Source organism: Pseudophryne corroboree, chromosome 6, assembly GCF_028390025.1.
Source record: "Pseudophryne corroboree isolate aPseCor3 chromosome 6, aPseCor3.hap2, whole genome shotgun sequence".
Lineage (NCBI taxonomy): Eukaryota > Metazoa > Chordata > Amphibia > Anura > Myobatrachidae > Pseudophryne > Pseudophryne corroboree.
The window spans coordinates 404,159,794-404,184,722 of record NC_086449.1 but is presented as its reverse complement, the minus strand read 5'-3'; the positions used below and the strand labels follow the sequence as shown (position 1 = coordinate 404,184,722).

The 24,929-nt window shown below is 43.9% G+C and overlaps 1 protein-coding gene across 4 annotated transcripts in view; it reads right to left on the bottom strand.

Annotated features, from left to right (window-relative positions):
• The window catches only part of CAMK1D (calcium/calmodulin dependent protein kinase ID), a 571,288-nt gene that overhangs the window by 302,517 nt on the left and 243,842 nt on the right, over positions 1-24,929 (bottom strand). Inside the window, exon 1 of one of the 4 annotated variants that reach the window (XM_063926881.1) lies at positions 14,787-14,973. The exons of the other annotated variants lie outside the window; for them this stretch is intronic. Within the exon in view, the coding sequence (XP_063782951.1) occupies positions 14,787-14,950 (164 nt within the window). The 5' untranslated portion in view covers positions 14,951-14,973. Of the gene's footprint in view, positions 1-14,786; positions 14,974-24,929 lie in introns of those variants that run through there. 4 annotated transcript variants of the gene reach the window in all.

Here is a 24,929-nt window from a genome sequence, read left to right as displayed (position 1 = left end):
ACTTACTGGGGAGGGTAGCATACTCCCACGCGCCCCAGTAAATAGAGGTTACAGGACGGAAGTGAGTGAAGGCACTAGTTGAACTTTCACCGTCGCCTTACCGCGGGCAAGTTGGTCTGTTTGTAAGAATTAGCTAAGACAGCAATATCTGCAAACGATGGGGGCCAGTTGTTCAAAGAAGGGACGTCCAACAAGGGTTCACGTTGGTAGTTGCTGGCCCAAAGGGTCCGCACGGTATATAATGTGTGAAAAATACGGATCACACACACAGTATTATGCAAAGAATGGGAACGTATGACAGAGGATGATGGGGAACAGTTTCCCCGGGTAGGCAGTCTGAACCCTGATGTATTGCAGAATCTAAGAAAAAGGATAGGTCTAATAAAATCTGCAAAGCAGAGGATTAGACATTATGATTGTTTACAGATATGGCAACAGGAAAGTGAAATACAACAGGAATTAGCTCAGAAAGCAATTCCAAATCCTGGTAGAAATCTAGTAGCAACGGCACCACCACCATATATAGTAGGGGACAAAGTGGCTGCAGAGAATGACATGCGGGTGTACGATAAGAGTGCACTTAATCAATGTAGTAGTGAAAAGGTTAAGATAAAAGTTAATGCAAATGTTGATACTAACGCTAACCCATGCAAGTTGTATCCTATGTTAAACTTCCCCCAGGAATACGACCAAGAAGATGAGCCCACTACGATTTCAGCTCTCTCTCTAGCGGCCACCATAAGCGATACTTCAGTGGGCATCGCCCAACCAGTAAGATTGGCATCTAAAGCCCATAGCTCAGGGACAGGTGAGGTTGTGTCTACAGGTAAGTACGGCACTGTACAATATGCTGAAACTATTGCACCATACACTGAAGAATCAAACCAGAGTGAAGTAATTAATATTAACCCTGTTAGAGTAATAACGGTCCCCAATGGTAAGACTGACACAAATGGAGCCACACCCATTAGGAATATTGCAATGCACTGTCCCTGGTCTCGAGCAGAATTAAGAACAATTTTGTCTGAATTTCCTGATCCCAGAAAAGATTTAGCCGCATGTCAGAGGTTCATTAAGGACCTAGGTAACTCCACTGAACCTAACAACAAAGATTGGCGGACACTACTGCGGGCATGTCTGCCCTCTAGTATTGACCCCATAAAGTTTATAGCCGACTGTAAATTAGATGAGGAGGTACCCCTTACGGATGAATATAATCAAGACTATGTAACCAGAATCAATCTGCAGTTGGGAATATACTTCCCAGCTGTAGTAAAATGGAACAAAATATTCTCCATTAAACAAATGGAAGGGGAAACTGCCCCTGACTATTTCCACAGAGCATTGGAGGAAATGGCTAAATATACTGGGATCGTGGACATTGAGGCAAATATACACCATAGAGAGGTAGCGGTGTCCGTCTTGATGGACGGTTTAAAGGAGGTATTAAGGAGTAGAGTACAAACTACTCAACCTAACTGGAGAGGTATGTCGGTGGCCGCCTTAAGAGAGACTGCTGCTGGGCACGACAGGAACATCACAAGACGCAGGGAGTCACAAAGTGATAGACTGATGGCAATAAGTATCCAGGCCCTTACAACAAGGCCGCCTCAGTCCCGATCACAGACCCCTGGTGGTAAGCCGCATGTGGTAAAATGTTACAATTGTAACAGGGAAGGACATTTTGCACGTAACTGTACAAATAACTCACATAATGCACATAAAAACCCTAGACAACGACATGACAAACGAAATTGGGATCAAGGACCGCAGAGACGGAGTTATGAGCCACACGCAGGGGAAACAAGAAGGTATCCCCCAAAAAGAGACTGGCAAGTCTCTGATAATACCCATTTACCCCCTTCACAGGTAATAGCTGCCACTGCAATGCAGGGAGGTCACCACGCACCATAGGGGTATGGTCACACCTGTAATCTGCAGCCAGTGAAATTGATTGCGAGCCTTGGAAGTGAACCCGAGGTTACAATTGATGTAGCTGGTAAATCTCTAAATTTCCTTGTAGATACGGGGGCGGCCAAGTCAGTGATAAATTCGACCGTGGGCATGAGAACCACTGGTAAAACAATTCCAGCCATGGGAGTAACAGGAGTAGTACGACAATACCCTTTAAGCAAACCAACAGAGGTTACGATAGGGCCTTTGCATACCAAGCATTCTTTTCTGCTGGCTGCATCGGCTCCGACTAATCTCTTAGGGAGAGATTTACTGTGCAAAATGGGATGCGTCATATATTGTACTCCTGAGGGTGTGTTCTTGGACATACCCAAAAACCACGCTCAGGAAGCACAAGATATGTTAGACTCCCCAACAAGATTAATGTCACACACTGTTGTTGTAAATAGGTGTCCGTCCAAGGTAGAAGAAATGATTTCCCAGATACCGGAGTAACTTTGGACCAAAGATGGACAAGACACTGGATTGATGGCAAATGTAGCCCCAGTAGTTGTGCAAGTAAAAGATGGTAGGATAGCTCCAAAAATCCCACAGTACCCTCTGAAGCCAGAGGTGGAGTTAGGAGTTTACACTGTAATAGAGCGCTTGCTACAACAGGGCATTCTGGTAAGGACGTCCAGCACTGCCAATAGTCCCATCTTCCCTGTTAAAAAGAGTGGGGGGAGGGGTTATAGATTAGTGCAGGATCTAAGAGGGATCAATAAAATAGTTGAGAGTCAATTCCCCGTAGTGCCTAATCCAGCTGTCATCCTAATGCAAATCCCTCCCACTGCCAAATTTTTCACTGTAATTGACCTCTGCTCCGCTTTCTTCTCGGTACCTCTGCACACTGACAGTCAATACTCATTTGCATTCACATACAGAGGAGTCCAATATACATGGACTCGCTTACCACAAGGTTTCATAGACAGTCCAAGTATTTTCTCACAAGCTCTGCATGATTGTTTACAGTCTTTCCAACCAGAGAGTGGATCAGTATTGATCCAGTACGTGGACGATTTACTACTGTGTTCAGATTCACTGGAAGCGTCCCTGAGAGATACGAAACAGCTCCTGTTTCATCTTTCAGACACAGGACACAAGGTTTCCAAAGACAAGTTGCAATTATGCCAGACCCGTGTGAAGTATTTGGGACACTGTCTAACACAAGGACTGAGACACCTTACCGCTGATAGAATTCAAGCAATTCGTGACATGACCCTGCCACAAACCCAGCAACAGATTAGAATGTTTTTAGGAATGTGTGGGTATTGCCGTAACTGGATCCCAGGTTTTTCCATACTGGCCTTACCTTTGCAGGAGATGGTCTCATCAAGCAAACCTGATCGGATTTCGCACACAGACGAATCCGAGATGGCATTTGAGAGACTTAAACAGTGCCTAACACAGGCACCGGCATTAGGTATGCCTGACTATGGGAAACCCTTTGAGCTGTACGGAACAGAAAGTGCTGGTTACGCGGCAGGCGTCCTAACCCAAAAGCACGGTGATGCCAGCAGGCCGGTAGCATACTACAGCGCTCAGCTAGATACGGTAGCGCGATCCCTTCCCACATGCTTGCGAAGTGTTGCTGCGATAGCATTGCTAGTAACAAAAAGCGAAGATGTAGTGCTAGGACACAACCTCACAATCCATACACCGCATGCAGTGTCAGCCTTGCTAAATTCGGCTCAAACCAGACACGTCTCATCAGCGCGGTTTACAAGATGGGAATTGGCATTGATGGCCCCCGTAAACATCACCATAAAGAGATGCAGCGCATTAAATCCTGCAACGTGTCTCCCAGGTGTGCCTGGACAGGCACAAAGGGTGGAGGATGAGAGTAATGGTGAAGGAGGATTTAGTATAGGAAAAGACATGCATGATTGTATGGAATATTTGACCCAAAATTTCACGGCAAGGCCTGACATCAATGACAACCCACTGGAAGATGTAGATTTTACTTTCTACACTGACGGTAGTTGTCACAGACAGACGGACTCGGGAGACTTGTGTACTGGATATGCAGTCGTAGATGACCAAGGCACCATAGAAGCAGAACCGCTAGGCCCACCTCACTCAGCCCAGGTTGCTGAACTGGTTGCCCTAACCAGAGCATGTGAATTGGCTAAGGGCAAATCAGCCAATATCTATACCGATTCTAGATACGCCTTCGGGGTAGTCCATGATTTCGGAGCCCTATGGCGCCTCAGAAATTTCATGACGGCACCTGGTACACCGGTAGCGCATGCAGCTCACATCAAAAGGCTTCTAACAGCGATACAGGAACCCGACAGAGTGGCTGTTATCAAGTGTAAAGCACACACATATAGCCAAGACCCGGTATCACTTGGTAACAGCCGAGCAGACGAAGCTGCTAAGTTAGCAGCTGGTACCCCCAGACAGACAGACACCACACAACTGATGGTATTTAATACCGTCAACACACAGAAATTGTGTGAAATGCAAAATTTGTGTTCCACACAGGAAAAGGCAGTTTGGAGGGCAAAAGGATATGGCCAGGAGTCCTCAGGACTCTGGACAGATGGGCAGGGTAAACCAGTGGCACCCAGAGCATACCTTCCAAGTTTAGCGGAAGCAGCACATGGGCTGACTCATCTAGGCAAGGAAGGGATGTGCAAGTTGGTAAGAGCATATTGGTGCGCCCCAGGATTCTCTTCCCATGCGGGAAAAAGGGCAATGACATGCCTCACCTGCTTGAGGAAGAATATCGGAAAGGCAATACCAACAGAACCATCTCATATCCCACCTACAGGCGGCCCTTTTCAGGTAATACAAATTGATTTCATACAATTACCCCCTTGTCGAAATTTGAAGTATGTACTAGTTTGTATAGATGTGTTTTCAAATTGGGTCGAAGCATTTCCTGCGGCCACAAATACCGCTATGTTTACTGCTAAGAAAATTGTGCAGGAATGTGTGTGTAGATACGGTATCCCTAGAATAATTGAAAGTGATAGGGGTACCCATTTTACAGGTGATGTCTTTCAAGGAATGTGTAAGTTGATGGGAATTGATAGTAAGCTGCACACTCAGGCGAGTGCGAAGGTAGAAAGAGTGAACAGCACTATTAAAAATAAATTGAGCAAAGTTATGGCAGAAACAGGATTGACATGGCCAGAAGCTTTGCCCATTGTATTATACAGCATCAGAACCACTCCCAGGTCCCCTCTTAATCTGTCCCCCTTTGAAATTCTGTTCGGTCGACAACCACATGTTATGATTAACCCTCAGGATGATTTGAAGTGTAACAATGAAGTGACTGTAAAATACCTGGTTAAGATGAGTAAACAGCTAAGGAAACAGAATGACAATTTGAAGTTGGTGATTCCTGATCTGCCAGATAGTAATTGTCATGACATTGAACCTGGGGATTATGTAATGATACGGAATTTTCTACGCTCAGGTTGCCTTATTGACAGATGGGAAGGACCATACCAAGTCTTATTGATTAGCACGACAGCATTGAAGGTTGCCGAGAGAGAGACTTGGGTTCATTCGTCCCATTGTAAGAAGGTTGCGGATCCAGAGAGGTCTCGTGATAAAGAACAGACGGTAGAGGAAGTTGTTTTACTGGAGTGTTTGTTTCAGGAAGAGTGAAACGGCACCTGAGCATTGAGAATAATAAGATCGGAGGCAGTTGTCGATCCCCTGTTCCCTTTAATTGTTTTTCTCCACTTCCCATCCCATCTCCCTCAATTATTTATTTCCCCCTTCTCATTTTTCTCCATTTCCTCCTATAAGATGGACTTGCCCCAAGAGACTGTGATCCGGATTTTCCTGTTGACCATGATGTTGACCAGAGCAGTCTGTTCCGGCGAGAGTACCATGGAGGTCGAGAGAGGTTCTGGAATGGGTTCTGATGACAGAGATGGAGGCGTAGATTTCCAAGAACAACATAATCACGAGTAAAGGCGAGTATCAGAAAACGATCTGGTAGCATTGACAATAGAAGGAATTGTGAAGGATTGTTAGCTGAAGAAAACTGCATCTGTAGGCATTGTGATAACTTAGTTGAGGATGGGTGCATCAAGAAATGTCAGTCCAGTTTTAACATTAACATGGACCGGCATCCATTGGGTGACTATCACTCATTAGTGGGTAAGGTGTTAAACCAAACAGACTGTTGGGTATGCTCTCAAGTACCTCAAGGTCACAGCAAGTCAGGACTAGTACCATTTCCTTTAACGATAGGGGAGGTACTTGAGTTAAGTGGTGGGAGGCCGGTGGACAAGAGGTTTAATATCTCTAGTCCTCCTAGTTTGAAGCTCCACCAATATCATGTGGATAGGTCCTTAGTGTGTTTTAACATTTCCAATCCCCGAAAACCGGGAAATTGTGAAGTGTCATGGAATAACAAAACCATGACCTTTTCATATAGAGCCGATAGAATGCCTACAGATACAGAACTTATACGCCACATAGCCGGTAGTGGAAGATATTTCCGATATAGGTATACCCTAGGAAGTAGGACCATGCGAGTTGGAGAAGTATCACCAGGATACTGTGCACAGATCGTACAAACTGATACGTGTACTAAACAGATGGAAGAATTAGGGCTAGGAGAGTTCACATGGAAAATTTGTAATATGGTAATGTCCTACTCCGTCCCATATGTTCTCCCCGATGATGCATACTTCATATGCGGGAGGAAGGCGTATAAGTGGCTTGCCCCAAACTCAGAAGGGTTATGTTATATTGGAAAAGTACTGCCGGAGGTAATGACTTTATCACATACCAAAATGAAAGATATTCACCGCAGTGCCCCAGCTCCTTATACTCACACTCATTACGAACACATCGTTAAACGGCACATGATAGAAAGAACAGAGCATCCGGCTTCTGACCTGATCCATGAATCCACCGGGATTCAATTCCTAATCGCGTTAGATATCACTCGTACCGCCAGAGGAGTGATAAATTATAAATATATATCTGCGCTTGCAAATTTATTAGACAATATCACTGAAATGTATGATGACACATTCAGGTATACTGGGAGAGAGTTACAAGCCTACAAAACAGAACTGGTTCAGCATAGGATGATTCTCAATTATCTCACGGCTGTGACAGGCGGGTATTGTGTTACCCTAGCGACTCAGTATGGAATAAAGTGCTGCACGTATATTACAAACAGCACGGAGGACCCAGCCGAGGTCATAGACCAAAAGATGGATGACATCTTGCAATTAAAATGGGAGTTCCGAAGGAAACACAATCTCACCCTTGCTGCTGTGGGTAATGAGCTGACCAGTTGGGTGTCATGGTTGAACCCACGAAATTGGTTCTCTGGTTTAGGAGAATGGGCCCAAGGTATTATCATGGATGTAGGGAAATTTCTTTTGTGTATTCTGGGTGTCATCATATTGGTCGGTCTGATATTTAGATGCGTTCGGGTTTTAACGAAGTATAAACGTAATGCCCGAGTGATGAGCTTAAGAAGTGAAGATACTGCAACAACAACGACTAATTTAATTTATGACCCAACAATAGAGACAATGTTGTGATGAAAATGTGATTCCACGGTCCGTTTCTTTCACCCGTTTCTCCTTTGTTTTCCTCCAAGGTACAAAGACATCCGCTTGGAAGAAGAATTTGACAACCTTTTACACAGACCATTGATGGACAATGCCATAGACCCCCAATATCCCTAGTGATTTTAAAATTCTACGATAGCCCAACACTTTTGTAAGTCTATGGACATTGAGAAAGCTTTTGCTCGCATTTTGGCAAAAGCCCAAGGAGACTACAGTCAACATGTACATCGAGACAAGACATCAGACAAGACCTCAATCGGCAAATGTACATTAAACTCACATAGTTTACGACTGCATTTACCATAATTGCTTCTTATCTTCATCTCTACAACCTTCAGGTAATGACACACATAGTCGATAGGGAATATAGGCACAGATATCAGCACTCACATATCCCCCCCATTCATGTATCATCAACTAAAATGTGCTCCCCCATTTTGTTGCAACCAAAAGCCGAAAAGAGCTCGGTAAAGTTTGACAGCCCATCCACAGACCCGTACCACGGGATAAGAAGGAATTCAAATGTATACTTCGCAATACCTCGAAGTTTGATTTAAAACACGTACGGCACGATGATACATGACCCCTCAAACATGGACTCATACATACATGCTTCTACTATCTCACTAGGTCATACCTTTTTTCCACCTTCTTCTCTTCTCCCTTACCCAATCATAGAAATGTATTATACATGACATATATTTTTCTCTTTTTGAACTGTTTTAGGAAGTGGCAGTTATTGGTGACTGCCAAAGGGTGGACTGTCAAAGTCAGAAAAATATCACGCTGCACGTTGCCATATATTCACCTCATGCGCGTGCCTGCTGCACGTGCACATTCTCTCCCGTGCGTGCGGATACTCGCAGCCGCCCATGGCGCCTCTGCCATGCGCTCGAGCGCGTGGTATGTGCATTTACGGTAGACTTTGTGTGCGTCTAGCGGGCGACTCAATCGTTTAATGATAGAACCAAATAGCATGTTTTATAGGTAATGTTCCCTTTAGTAATAACTGTAAGTTTGTTTAATGTGACTTGTTCACGGACTTGGGAATCCCTCTTTGCGTGGTACAAAGGGTCTGTTTAAGGTTGAACAGTGGTGTCTGGTACCTAACCGAAGAGTATTTTAATAGCAATAATCCGGTGTTGGTTAGGTAAAGATTAATCGCTCCTGCGTGTAGTTATGACCCTTAGTAGTTTCTGGACATATTCTATATTTGCAGTTCATTATCCATGCGGCGGGAATCCGGAGATTCCCACCCACCTGAGCTGTTTGAAATAGTCACAGCCCACCTGTTCAAACTAACCTATGACCTTTTGATATAGTGCAGAGAGACATTCCTGTGTCCAATGAACAATAAGGTTGTAGGGCCCTTTGAAGTACACTGTATGTTGTGTATATAAGGGTCACTGTCCCCAGACCGGCCAGTACTCTCTCTTCAACAGTTATCGCTGATAATTGGAGGACTGGATTCCGGTTGCGCCTGCGAGTGTTCCCCGTATGGTATGTTTCTCTGTTGCCACTTTGTTACCCGTGTAATGTTAGCCATTCATTCTTAGTCTATGTATTTGTATTTGCGATTGTTTACTATTTGCGTATATTTCTGTCTAGATATTCTGTTAGAATTATGTGTTAGCCTGTAGTGTATGACTTGTTAACTGTTTCTCTTTTCGATATAACTAAAAGCTCGTTAGTAAAGGTGTTGGATCCTTAGCACGGTATCGTGTGTTCATTACATTGCAGTGGGTAATAGGAGCGATCACGATCGCTCAATCAGCTTTAGTGTTAACTAGGTTAAACAGCGTTATATCGCTACAGTGTTTCAGTACAAGATTTACAGTATAAGGGTATCCTTTCTGTGTGTTACATTCAAGGTTTACTGATTGTCATCTTGTGAGCGTCAGCGCCGCTCATGATCTCCTCGTGGTCTCGAGCGTCCGCTACGCTGATAGCGTAGCATTACGGTTGTCGCTCGCCTATAGCGTGCTCGACACCACGCATTAAGCTGTGAGCGAGCGTGCCGCATGTGCGTCTCGATCACGGCCGAGCGTATGCTACGCTAAGTGCGTACCCTTACGGTACCCCATACGCCAATTGCGTACTGTGTCTCTTAACCTTTTATAGTGTTTAATATAGGATAAATATTAGGCTTTATCATTCTTTACATAGTTCAATGTGCTGACAACAAAATCACACAACAATTATCAATGGAAATCAAATTTATTAGCCCATGGAGGTCTGGATTTGGAGTCGCACTCAAAATTAAAGTGGAAAAACACTACAGGCTGATCCAACGTTGATGTAATGTCCTTAAAACAAGTCAAAATGAGGCTCAGTAGTGTGTGTGGCCTCCATGTGCCTGTATGACCTCCCTACAACGCCTGGGCATGCTCCCGATGAGGTGGCGGATGGTCTCCTGAGGGATCTCCTCCCAGACCTGGACTAAAGCATCCGCCAACTCCTGGACAATCTGTGGTGCAACGTGGCGTTGGTGGATGGAGAAACACATGATGTCCCAGATGTGCTCAATTGGATTCAGGTCTGGGGAACGAGCGGGCCAGTCCATAGCATCAATGCCTTCGTCTTGCAGGAACTGCTGACACACTCCAGCCACATGAGGTCTAGCCTTGTCTTGCATTAGGAGAAACCCAGGGCCAACCGCACCAGCATATGGTCTCACAAGGGGTCTGAGGATCTCATCTCGGTACCTAATGGCAGTCAGGCTACCTCTGGCGAGCACATGGAGGGCTGTGTGGCCCCCAAAGAAATGCCACCCCACACCATTACTGACCCACTGCCAAACCGGTCATGCTGGAGGATGTTGCAGGCAGCAGAACGTTCTCCTTGGCGTCTCCAGACTCTGTCACGTCTGTCACATGTGCTCAGTGAGAACCTGCTTTCATCTGTGAAGAGCACAGGGCGCCAGTAGTGAATTTGCCAATCTTGGTGTTCTCTGGCAAATGCCAAACGTCCTGAAGGTTTTGGGCTGTAAGCACAACCCCCACCTGTGGACGTCGGGCCCTCATACCACCCTCATGGAGTCTGTTTCTGATCGTTTGAGTAGACACATGCACATTTGTGGCTTGCTGGAGGTCATTTTGCAGGGCTCTGGCAGTGCTCCTCCTGTTCCTCCTTGCACAAAGGCGGAGGTAGCGGTCCTGCTGCTGGGTTGTTGCCCTCCTACGGCCTCCTCCACGTCTCCTGATGTACTGGCCTGTCTCCTGGTAGCGCCTCCATGCTCTGGACACTACGCTGACAGACTCCGCAAACCTTCTTGCCACAGCTCGCATTGATGTGCCATCCTGGATGAGCTGCACTACCTGAGCCACTTGTGTGGGTTGTAGACTCCGTCTCATGCTACCACTAGAGTGAAAGCACCGCCAGCTTTCAAAAGTGACCAAAACATCAGCCAGAAAGCATAGGAGCTGAGAAGTGGTCTGTGGTCGCCACCTGCAGAAAAACTCCTTTATAGGGGGTGGCTTGCTAATTGCCTATAATTTCCACCTGTTGTCTATTCCATTTGCACAACAGCATGTGAAATTGATTGTCAATCAGTGTTGCTTCCTAAGTGGACAGTTTGATTTCACAGAAGTGTGATTGACTTGGAGTTACATTGTGTTGTTTAAGTGTTCCCTTTATTTTTTTGAGCAGTGTATATTTAAATAAAGGAGGTTCTTAGCTTAGTAAGCAGGAGGTCATAGAGGAAAATCCCAACGCGTTTCGTCCTTTAGACTTCTTCTTCATCGCTGTGTGTATAGCGATGTGTGCCGAGCGATCTGTGCTAACAACATCCCTTAGCATACAAGTTGCCCTGTGTGTACCCCCCATTACTGTCAGCATAAATAAACAGAAATAAAACAACAAACAGCCTAGCCCAGTAGTTCCCAAGCTATGTATTGTGGCACCCTAAGGGGTGCCTTGGTTTGGTGGTCCAGGACCAATTTTATGGTCAATGTAAAAGGCAAAACCAGTGCTTGTGGCTGCCAGTCATAAAATATGTGGACAAAAGTGAATTTTGTCCCTCACCCTATAATTGAACCTAAGGATGACATATACTTTAACTAACTTTAATATTTATTTTTACATTTCTCAGTATGAAACTTTTGGCGTAGAGGTCATTTATTCAAAAAAGTTTGGGAACCACTGGCCTAGCCCCCATTCAGGGTAACTATCTCACTTGAGCTTTCATTATAAGTGAGCTGCTAATCTTCAAACAAAGTCTCTCACAAAAGACTTGAGACCCATACACACTGGGCGATTTTGAGCTGAAAGCAGCTCAATTTTGGTGTGTTGAGCTGCTTTCAGCTCAAAGCTGCCCAGTGTGTATGGACAAGCGATGAGCGCTGATGCGCGCTCCCACTTCATCGCTGGTGGCCGCCGTTCATCTACTGGTATTACCAGTAGATGAACAGCGGGGTAAGCGGGCTTTCCATAGCGTCCTGCTATGGAAAGCCGCTCACCCCTGCTGACATCGCTGGGCAGGGGGGAAAAGTGCTCAGTGTGTATGCACTGAGCACTTTTCAGCCCAGCGATGTCAGCGATCATCGCTGTGCATACACGCTGGGCAAAAACACCCAGTGTGTATGGACCTTTACACTCTGTTTCCTGCAAAGTAACACAGCTTGGTCTCTGGCTTTGGGCTGCCACAGCTGCTACTATATACAGTCTCAGTCCTGCTTCCTACAGGATAACACAGGCTCCGCCCTGGTCTTTGGCTGGCTGGGTGGCCTGCTAAAGCTTCACAGTTGCAGTTTAACTCCCAGGGGAAGAAAAGTGATAAATTTCACGGTGATAAAGTTCCAACCAATCAGCTCCTAACTGCCATGTTACAGGGTGGGTCAGCCAATCATCTCCTAACTGTTTGTTGGTACTTTACCACCGTGCAATTTATCACTTTTCAAGGCATAGTACATCTGGCCCTATATCTGTAGAGTTTTAGGGTTCTCTCTACCTCCTGTAGGTCTGAACCCCGGTTCCTAGCCGCCAGTGGCTTCCAAGCCCACACTGGTCTCCAACTGCAGTCCCACCTGGACTGTATGACTGTCCTCCAGCCTCACCTGGGCTGCAAATGGCAGCCTGTAGGTGTGTTCCCAAACTTATTTTCTTCTCTGTTTGTGCGGATCCCTCCTGCCCCACACAGAATATGCTGCCACAGTACATATATGTCAACAGAAATACACAGATATCATCTTAATCATTGGGTTCAGCACCAAGTACCATTAAATGGTTGCTTTCATTTGTTTAATTAATCCTCTATAATACAGGGATAATTAAAATTATTTGGTTCAGAAGCACTAAAAATGTTACTTGTGGAATTTATTTTTTATTACCAGTTATTTATATAGCGCACACATATTCCGCAGCGAATGGCTAAAGAGTGACCGGAAAACACACATGCACTGTATGTAACAAATATGAAGTGAGACAGAAGCATAACTCTGATTCTTTGCAATTGTATTAGCCTTCACCATGAACTAATTTCTCTCATATTAAAATAATCTGTTGCTTTGGCAACAATCAATATATTTATGCATCTACTTTTCTCCAAGGCTTCAGAAAACTTACATTATTCAGTTACCAGGGGATCATATTTATTTGTATATGATTAATCATTAGATTCTGCTTTAGAAATTGTGAGACTATTGGCGTTTCGAGCAGCATGCTGTGCTTGATGTGGAAGGAGAGAAAGATTGCTACAGTAAATTAATCAATGCATTAAATAATAGCTTTTCTAAACTGTTCAGTGGGGGAAAAAAAGTTTAAAAATGAAGAGCTCATAAATAACAATTTTATAATAACTGTATGACTGCATAATTTAATTACTACACATGAAAAACATTATAAACTACTAGTGAATTAAGAATAGGCATTAGCATTATAAATCTCAGTTAAAGAGGTTTCAGTTACCAGGAAGTAGAGTTTGCATAAGTCCACCTTTACCTAGGATTAGTACATTAATAGCGATCGCCATGCTGTCCTCAACATTTGCAATATGCAGTAGTTCCAAACAGTCTTTAGTACTAGTGACTTTTCATGGAGATTTAGCTACAGAACAATCAAATATAGGTTCAAACCAACTCATGGGACTTAAAAGATAGCTGGCCATTGATTGAACAAGGTTGTAAACCAGAGGACAATATATTACATATTTATAATTAACCTAACTATTATATTGGCTATAGTATTCAGTTTGTCCACTTCCTATTCCAAAACGTTTAGTGGACTTTAAATACAGAAGGAGGAAATTATCAACATCCAGGGCCTAATTCAGATCTGATTGCAGCAGCAAACTTGTTAGCTAATGGGCAAAACCATGGGGGTCATTCTGACCCGTTCGCTCGCTGCTTTTTTACGCAGCAGAGCGAACTGGTCCCTACTGCGCATGATTGACAGGCAGAGGCGATCGCTGGGCGGGAAGGGGCGGAACGGCGGCATTTGTCCGGCGTTTCGTGGGTGCGGTCCGGCCAACGCAGGCGTGGCCGGACCGAACGGGGGGCGGGCCACAGCGGCTGCGTGACGTCACACGCAGCTGCTGCGGGCCGGGGAGCGATGAATAGCTCCCGGCCAGCACACTAAAGCTGCGCTGGCCGGGAGCTACTCTTGAAGTGCAAAGGCATTGCCACTGTGCTATGCCTTTGCACTTCTGCTGGGGGGGCCGGACTGACATACGGGGTGGACTAGCCCTGTGCTGGGCGTCCCCCCCCCCCCCCCCCGCATGTCAGGGAAGATGATCGTAGCTGTGCTGAATTTAGCACAGCTACGATCAACTCGGAATGACCCCCCCATGTGCACTGCAGGGGGGCAGATATAGCATGTGCAGAAAGTTAGATTTGGGTGTGGTGTGTTCAAACTGAAATATAAATTGCAGTGTAAAAATAAAGCAGCCAGTATTTACCCTGCACAGAGACAAAATAACCCACCCAACTCTAACTCACTCTGCACGTTATATCTGCCCCACCTGCAGTGCACATGGGTTTGCCCATTAGCTAAAAAATGTGCTGCTGCAATGAGATCTGAATTAGGCCCACAGTTTGCAGCAAGGTATTTAAGCAGGAAATTTAAAAAAAAAAAAACAGTTAAAAGGCTACATGGGGGCGTGGCTTGACTGTGGGAGAATCTCTGGAATCGCACTGCGGACCCGTAAGTCAGCTAGACTGACTTTGCAGGTTGCGGCCTAGTCCCGGCACGGAGCTGGGGACTCAATTTTGTGTCCTGCCCGAGTGCCGTGTTCCGGTTTCTGCCTGCCGCCTCCACAGGGCTGAGGGAACACTCGTCTACCTGTCTGGCCGACTGGACTCCCGACATTCCTCCCTGCCGCCTACGGACCTCCCGCACACTGATACTCTGCGCCGGGTCCCTGCTGAGCAGTTGCCGCTGGATGTGTTGAGAGCCTGACTGACGCGATCAGTTCCTCTTGCTGACGCTGCTTTCTCCTCCCGCATCCCCGCTGCCTGGAGTGACTGGCGCCACTGCATGCTCGGCATATCCCCTACTCCTGAGCTCCCAGCAGATCACAGTGAGTTTTCCTCTTTGCCCCAGAGCCCCTGGGGAATCGTTGGGCACTGTTAGTCTTCTGTGTCCCTGGTTACCCCTGCAGTAAGGCTCATCCCAACTGCCGCCCTGAGGGAGCCCTGGATTATCATATCCTCCTGGCAACCCCCTTCTGTCAAACTGTAGCCCATATACATCAGATGGTACTGCAGTGCTGACTGCAGTATGTACATTGTTACCACTATTTCCTGCGCACAGCTGTTGGCTTTGTTTTGCGTAGATTCACTAATGGAGCTGCAGTAGTCTGTGCTGGAGACCCCCAGCAGCCATGATGTGCCCTTTCTACAGTCTTACAACTACGCTCCCTCAGCTCTAATTGTATAACCGCTATATTTTGACCCGCCGGGGATGAGATTTTTCAATGGAATGCTTTGCTGCAGTGAATGAGTGATATGACATGCTGCTCTCTGCCTGTCCACCCGGGGGCTATGTGTTTAGCATATAAACTTTACCTTGGAACCAACCTTACATCATTAATTCCGGCACCCAGCCTTTCCTACAACACTGTGTTTGATTGAATGTTTCCTTGTTATCATGCCTCCTAAGAAGTCCAAAGGAGCTCTGCCTCCCCCCGTATCTTTTCCCAGTCAGAAATTGCATCGCACTTCACTCTCAGCTCATGGGGTACACACTTCCTCATCAACAAATAGTCTTGGTCAGTGTGATGCGCTGCGCATACTATCTGTATTGGGAGTAGATACTAACGCTAGTGAACCTCTTACTGTGAAGACTCTCTATCAAGTCTTAGCGGCCTTTAAATCTGACCTCTTCCAAGACCTAACAGCGGCTATTTGTGAAGTTAAAGTTGAGCTGACCGCTATTTGAGACAGAACAGATCACCTAGATTGTAAAATGGAGCAACTCGTAGCTTCGCACAATGGACTCATTACCGCCCAAGACCATCAACAAGCTGAAATGAAGGCGTTCAAGAGTAAAATAGCGGAAATGGAAGACCGCTCCCGGAGAAACAATATTAAAACTTGTGGAATTCCTGACTCTGTGGCCAATGTAGAACTGCCAGATTACGCAATGTCTCTGTTTCGTAAGCTTTTACCAGACGCAGACAATAAAGACCTACTTATTGATCGGATACACAGTCTCCCAAAACCCTGAGCCATATCACCCTACCTAACCAGGGATACACTCCTTCGGGTCCAATTTTTCAGTATCAAGAAATGTATTTTTCAGGCAGCACGAGATGTGGAGGAGTCTGATGTTCTAGGAGGTCTCCAACTTTTTCCCGACTTCTCTGCTTTTACAATTTCAAAGCAGAGATTACTGGCTCCTACCACTGCTGCCTTGCGCTTCCAGGAGATTCGTTATCGTTGGAATTTTCCAGTGAAATTGATTGTTACCCATGATAACTCCTCGTTTGTTATCTCTGACCTGGATGCCGGAGTAAAGCTGCTTGCCGATTGGTACATTCCCGTAAAACTTCCAGCTGCCCCAGAGATACAATAGAAAAAACATAGTAGTAGACCATTCCAACAGGAATGGTGTACTATTTGAAAAAAAAATTCTAATTATGGCTGTAGTTTATTTTTTTATATCTAGCTGCAGAGTGCCTTCCTTTTACTAGATATATTTTTGGGACTGCCAAATGACCCTTACCAAATTATGCAAGTAATTTTGTTGGTTCTATATGTTTTTGATTTGATGCATATTCTCTTTGTTCTGCTGTTTTTTCTATTGCATCAGTTATGATTTGTGCTGTTTAACTGTCACACTTATTATTAATCTCTGCTGATATCCAGAATGTGTTGACGTTATTATATCTTTCATGTATCTACTGTGTGATGATTGTTTATTCCAGACTGACCCACTGATGGAATGCCGATGCCACTTCCCCCCTACTTAACGTACTGTACTCCTTTATTTTCCACTACAGTAGCAATGCAGATCCGATATACCGGATCTTTTTGGGGAGTTTTCCCCGTACTCTTTTTGTCACTTTATCCTTCCTTTTTTACTAGCTCTCTCCCTTTTTGTCTGCCCTCCCCCTCCCTGGAATATCACTTGAACTACTGCACTTTGACTGTTTTACTATGGTACGACTTTTTTCCTTAAATGTTAAGGGATTGAACTCCCCCAACAAGCGTCGGCTAGCACTGTCCTCTTTTTATAAACAAAAAGCCGATATTGTTGCCCTACAAGAGACCCACTTGTCTTCACTGGGTCCCCCTGTACTGAAAGATCAGAGATACCCAAATGGGGTACTTCATTAATGACCCCTTTCAGAGGAATGGAGTGGCTATCCTCTTTAGGAATACTATCTCCTTTGCCCTTCATGCTCAAATAACTGACAAGTCAGGCCATTATCTAATTCTGAGCGGTATACTAGAGAATAAACCTATCTCTCTTTATGCTCCCAATTCAGATCAAATTGCTTTCCTACGGAAACTTTGTTTTAACAATACAGAAGATTTGAATGGGCTTGTTAATTTTATTAGGGGATTTTAATTTAGTGATTGACACAAATCTAGATAAATCATCCACTCCTGGCCCTGCTACCTCCCGATTAGGCCCCTTCTTAGCGTTTTGTAACCTCTTAGCAGAGTTTGACATGTATGATGTTTGGCAAATCCAAAATCCATCTGGCACAGATTATACGTTTTTTTCTCCAGTTCATAATTACTACTCACGCATTGACCTCGTCTTATGCGATAAATGGATTTTGCAATACTCTGGCACTTTGGATATTCTACCCATTTCCTGGTCTGACCGTGCCCCTTTGTCTTGGAGTTTGGACATCTCTACCAATTCTATTCCTCCTATGCCGTGGTGCCTCTCTCCTCACCTATTATCTGACCCATTAGTGAAAAAGATTTTACTTGGATTGTATTTCTCTGTATTCGGAAACAAACTCCCCTTCTGACACCTCCATTTTGAATTATTGGTGCACTTTTAAAGCGGTACTTCGGGATTCCGCCATTCATGCTGGAGCCACACTCAAAAACAGACTATCCAACTTCAAACCAATTTAGAGGTTAAACTCAAAGATCTGGAAGATAAAAACAAATGCCACCCTACTAGAGCCCTACGTAAAGAACTGTCTGAAATCCGTAGCCAATTACAAAAACTTCTAGTCATTAAAACTCAAGCTGCTCTTAATATATTGCGACCAAAATTCTATCTAGTGGGCAACAGACCTGGGAAGATGCTAGCCCGTAAATTATGCACTCAACAAGCCCGTAACAGAATTAAAAATGTCTTCTCTCTAACTGGCTCCAAATTAATGAACCCCCTAGACATTGCCAAAGAATTTGCGAACTATTACACACAATTATATAATCTGCATTCAGACTCCACTACTCCTCAACCTACTCCTGAACTCGTGCAATACTTTCTATCTTCTCTTAATCTACCCTTCTCTGTCTTCCTCACAGTTAGATGCGTTAAATGTTCCTAGGTCCTCCCTTGAAGTGGAGGCGACAATTAAATCCCTTCCCAAACACAAGGCCCCCGGCCCTGATGGCTTTATTAATGACTTGTATGTTTCCTTTAGTTCTATTCTCTCCCCTACACTGATATCCATATTCAATGAGGTGACCCGTGTAGGTTCGTTTCCTACTGAAATGTTGGAAGCTCAGATTGTCGCAATCCCGAAAAAAGGGAAGGATTCAGCTTACTGTTAAAATTAGCTCCTGATTGCTTTGTTGAATGGGGACGTCAAGCTTTATGCTAAGCTGATAGCTGCTCTCCTCAACATCTACCTACCCCTCTTTGATACACCCAGAACAGGTTGGGTTTGTGCCTGGCAGGCAGGCCTCCGACAACACCCGCAGAGTTTTTAATTTAATTGACTCTCTCTCTCTCTGAGGGGGATGGATTTCTCCTGCTTTCCCTGGATGCTGAGAAAGCATTCGATAGGTTAAGCTGGCTATACATGCACACTGTTTTGACTAAATTTGTTTTTTTGTGACCACATCCTAGCTTCCATATTGGCATTATATGGTTCTCCTACTGCAAGGGTGTTTAGTAATGACTTCCTGTTGGACACGTACCCCATCTCTAACGGTACGCGTCAAGGGTGCTCTTTGTCCCCTCTAATCTTTCATAATAGAACCCTTGGCAGCTAAAATTAGGTTTCATGGAGAATTTCCTGGGTTAACCCACAGTCAGACCTCTCACAAACTCTGCCTCTTCGCTGACTATGTCCTCCTTTTCGTCTCACACCCCATTTATTCTCTCCCTACTCTTCATGCCATACTAACCAATTTCAGCAATGTCTCATATTACAAATTGAACACAACGAAAACTGATCCCCTTCCTATTAATTTACCTGATCCTTTAATTTCCACCTTACTTTTTCAATACCCCTATAATTGGAGATCCGACTCTCTCCTCTACTTAGGAATACATATCCACCCCCTCCACTTCTTTTGTGTTTCACGTGAACTTACCCTCCTTATTGAATCTCTTCAGTCTTTAACATCTTCTTGGCTTTCCTATGAAATATCTTGGCTGGGTAGATTGGCGGCCTTCAAAATGTCCTTACTGCCAAAACTTATGTATCTATTTCAAACCATTCCATACACTTTTCCAAAACAATATGTAGATAAATGAAAGCTTATACTCATGAAAAATATTTGGAGTTCCACCATATTAAATTGGCTCGTTATAGACTGATTTTACCCAGACATCGTGGAAGCCTTGTGCTTCCAGATCTGGTCAGTTATCACGAAGCCTGTCTCCTTGCCCAGCTGAAATATTGGGAGATGACTCAGTCTACATCCACTTGGGTACCCATTGAAAAAGCGAGGTGTTTAGGCTACCCTTTCGAAGATCTTTTATTGACACCCAATATCCTCCGACCATCTATTTTATCATTCCTCCAATCCAAAGCCTCTTCTTTACGTGTCTGGGATAGCTTTGTTTCTAAACTTCCAGGATATATCCCTCCATTTGCTGCCTTCTCTTTAGGTGCAATCACTAAACTCATATCCAACTTAAATCTCTCCACTTGGTACGCTTGTCAGATTCGAACCCTTGGGGATATACTTGATGGGTGTAGTTTGCTTACATTCCCTCAATTGCAAGACCGCTTGTCACTTCCAAATACTGAAATACACCACTACCTCCAAAGTCGACACTGGTACAATGGCCTTCCTAAAACCAGACAGACATTCTTGTAGTCCTGTAGTCCACTCAGTTTTGTTGCACATGTCATTAGTCGCGTCCACTAAAGATATTTCCTTTTGGTACGATACACTCATACAATTAGTTCAGTCTCAAAAATCTAATGTTCAGTTGCAGTGGAAGAATGATTTGGACATCTCTCTGCCCGATGCATAGTGGGGAAATCTGTACAGCATGTCTTTCCATATGTCCAGATGCTTGAACCATACGCTAATGCATGTTAAATTGCTGAATAGATTGTATTTGACCCCGGATAGATTTAATAAATTTTGTCCCTCTTGCTCTAAATACTGTTGGCGGAATTGCGGGTTAATTGGCCATCTGTTCAATGTGTTCTCATCCTGTCCCTTACTACGTGACTTTTGGAATGGTGTTTTTGACTTAATAAATAAAGTTCTAAAACTGTCCCTTTGCCCAGTCCCTTCACTAGCACTGCTGCACATCTTTCCGGCTGAGGTTCCGATTTATCATAGGTAATTATTAGGGCATATGTGTAATGCTGCGAGAGCCACTGTAACCCAAGCGTGGAAACAACCCGCTCCCCCATCAGTATTGAGTCTTTCATAAGATCCACTTTCACTTTACTATGGAAACTGACCGTGGGCCTAATTCGGACCTGATCGCTCGCTAGGTTTTTTTTGCAGTCCAGCGTTCGCATAGTCACCGACCACCAGGGAGTGTATTTTAGCTGTGAAAGTGTGCGATCGCATGTGCATCAAAGACTTTGCATTCACACAGACCTAAATCCCAGGTTGATGCGCGTTCACCTGCAAACATCCAGTATTCAGAAGACTGTTTGAAAGGAGTATATGAACTACATTAGAATGAGGCAGGAGCAAATGTGTTCCTACTACAGTGGTGTGGCTGTGGTGTGGCTAATGCTCCCACCAGTGTTATGCAGATAACATGCGGTCTAGCCCTCCACATGTATTCTGCTGAAAATGTCCCTCCAAAAATGTCCCCCGCCTAGGAGGAGACAGATGCTGAAGGTCCTTCTTGACCTCTATATAGCGTTACCCAGAAGTGCTGGAACACTGGTGCCGCCAACAGAAGATGCAGTAAGCAACAGAAGATGAAGATGCGAGCATGAAACCCCTGACATGTATGAGACTCTTGACAATGAGCAGGTAATTTAATTTAAAAGTAATTAGAAGCCTTTATGTGGGGCATAATTTGTAAGGGGCATTATTGTGTGGGGGGCACAATGTGTAATGGGCATTACTGTGTGCGGCATATAGTGTCAGGGGCATTACGGTGTGTGGCATATTGTGTAATGGGCATTATGGTGTATGACAATGTGTAAGTGGCATTACTATAAGGAGCAAAAATTACAAATAATATAAGGGGCACAAAATCAGGATTTTTCCCCCCCTGTAGTAGTCAATGTCTGGGCTTGCAGGTTGCAAAACTAGCATATAAGGTAGTGTTTTTCTGCAAGGCTAGACCCCTTTTTGAGATGTCAATGGGGGTAGGGGTGCATTTTTAACTGTTCACATTGGGAGACAAATTGCCTAGAAAAGGTCCCGTTTGTTTTACCAAAATTCCATGGGATGGGGAGCACCTGGAACTATTTGGAAAGGGGGTAGCAAAATTTATAGTTATGCCATTGGCCCACTAAAACCTGAGCGAATCCAGTCGATTGTCTTCAAGTTAATGTTCAAACAATATAGACAAACTGACAAAGGGCTACTTTCATGCTGCCATCACAGCATATCTGCGATATAATAGTTAACTAGTTCAAATAAAGTAATGTTCTCAAAATACTGCTTTTTCTTTGGTCATTTAGACCTGGTGAGCATGCATTGATGTGCTGTACATCTTTCTTTAGTATGTACACATGCTATATCACTATATACCTTGCACTACTAGCCATTTGTCTGGCTTCATGAGGCTTCTCATATGGCAATAATATTATCACAAAATAGCACTTGCATTATTAATACAGTTCCACAAATCTAAAACACAGATATCCCATTCTGCAAATTTGATTTGCAGCTATTTTATTACTTTCTGAATTATTTGCAAACTGAAAAATTTCCATTTCTTCTGTAGAGCAGGGTAAAATGTGATTACAAACAGAACTGCTAAGACTGGAAAGAACATCATTATTAAAAATACAATTACTGGAAATGTCAGCCAGAAAGCAAAGCATGGAGCCCATAAACATAACTAAGTATCAATTTGCATTGTTTATGTCCATTATTTGCTATTTGTAAGTGCTATTTATTGTAACTGAAATTTGCCTAACCTGTCCTCTGTGGGTATTTGCTCTACCTACAAAGAATTTGCAAAAATAGCTCTAGCTGAGAAGGTACTGTACGATGGCACTAGAACATTTTGTCCCACAACAAGACATGACCAGGAGGTAAATTAACTTAAGTACGTGCTTACAAAAGTGGAAATGTTGCCATTACCAATCAGATCTCAATTTCTAGAATGTACCAGATAAAGGATAGCCAGAATCTAATTGGTTGCTTTGAGCACACCTCCACTTTTGTAAACCCCCAAGAAAATTTATCCCCAACTCTACAGAGTGTAGCCATGTTACCAGCCATCCTCCACCAATTGTGATGATTGCATGGAAATATATAAGTTTGTAGTGTGGGATTAGTAAAAATCGTAATAATTACATCATCATTGTTTTATTTGTTGGGTCATGGCGAGAGGGTACAAAGAAATATAGAAAGTGGCACCAAATTTAAATGTTTAATTTTAAGTGAAAAGGAGTACTGTGGAGTAGGGAGTGTGTGTGTGTGTGTGTGTGTGTGTGTGTGTGTGTGTGTGTGTGTTATATTTTATATATATATATATATATATATATATATATATATATATATATATATACACATACATACATATATATACACACATACATATTTATATATATATATATATATATATATATATATATATATACACACACACACACACACACACACACACACGCAAATAGAAAACCACAGCACTCACCACCTTACATTGGCTTAGATAGATTGCTAAGGAACAGCTGAGACAGGTTCAGGATTATAGAGTCCACACAGGGGTGCATGAGAAAGCTGGTGGCCACGGTTATTAAGAGTTAACCCATAGATTAACCCCATCATATACGCAAATAGAAAACCACAGCACTCGCCACCCCAGAAGCGGGGTACAGCAATGCACTAACCACTCAAAGGGTGGGGTGCACGTAACACAGCACTCGCCATCCCAGAAGAGGGGTATACACAGCTGCACTTACCACTCACAGGGTGGGATGCATGTAGCCCATGACCACATGCGATAGATCCAAACTGGAAGATGCACTGGATAACATGATTCGTAAATTTGTCCAGAGGGGTTATGACTTTAAGACACTACAGATACAAAAGAGGGAAGTCTTGGCGATCCCCAGAAGTACATTAATGTCCCCGAAAGATAAGACCCGGGAACCAATTCTACCATTTGTAAAGCCGCCACAACACCTCAAGTACAGTTCTACCAAGGGCAGTGAGAGCGCTTTGGCCTCTAATTTCCACAGATGAACAGTTACATTGCCTGAAAGACAAACAGCCATTGATGTGTTTCACCCGCGGCAAGAGTTTTAAGGACCAAGTGGTCCGGACACACATTACAGGCTTTAAATCTAATCGAGCAACCCTGTGAGCTTTTCAAGTAGGCCCCCGGGGTGCTATAAATGCTTAAAATGCACCACTTGCACTCACATGATTACAGGCAGCCAGTTCAAACATCCACATAGTGACCGTATGTACTCCCTTAGACAAGTTCTCACGTGCACATTGACACATATTGTGTATGTTGTTGTAACGTGTCCCTGTAAGGTATACTACGTGGGAAAAACCAGTAGGTCCCTAAGAGAGAGAATGGCCTTGCACAGGTTGGCTATTAAACAGGCCCTAGCAGGGAAAGGAGCGGACCAACCAGTGGCCAAACACTTTGTTGAAAAAGGCCATGGATATGGGGGACCTCAAACAATTCATCATCGACCACATACCGAAAAGCATCAGAGGTGGCGACCGTGAGGGAAAGTTACTACGCTTGGAGGCTAAGTGGATATATGAACTTGATACTATTAATCCTCGAAGCCTGAATGAAATTATGCCGTGGAATGTGTTTTGATAGGGGAGTGATTAATTTCAAACACTCCCTAAGAAGTCCTCTACATACAACCAATAGGCGACGGCAGTGTGGCACACTGTCTATTTGCCTGGGAACGACCTGGATGCGGAATGGATAGCTTTTTTTTTTAAATCCACAATATTATGGATGGGACGTACAGTTTTAACATTGTAGAGTTTTCACATTATAGATTTTTATTTTTATTTGGGCACTTGCACTTTCATATCTGTATGTAAGAAGCATCGGTCACTTTTTAAAGAGAGATAAGATATATATTTGAGCACTAAGCACTTTTATAAGGGCAATAATAGATATTACCACTTAAGTTATATATATCTTTTTTAGTTTTTAGCAGATCTTATGTTCACATCACCATCATTTATCTTCATCACCTTCACATTACCAATAACACAATTTACAATCCAGTAATAGATTAAGTATGCACTGTAGGTGTATAGCATGCACTTTAATGTAGGGGACACTAATAAAGCTATATGCACTTGATGTACATTGGCACCATGGACACTGGGGCATGGATACACGACCTGGCAAAAATTAAGAGTTTTTGCGTTATTGTTGTTACCTAGTACTGTCTCTCCAGTTTTACAACATTAT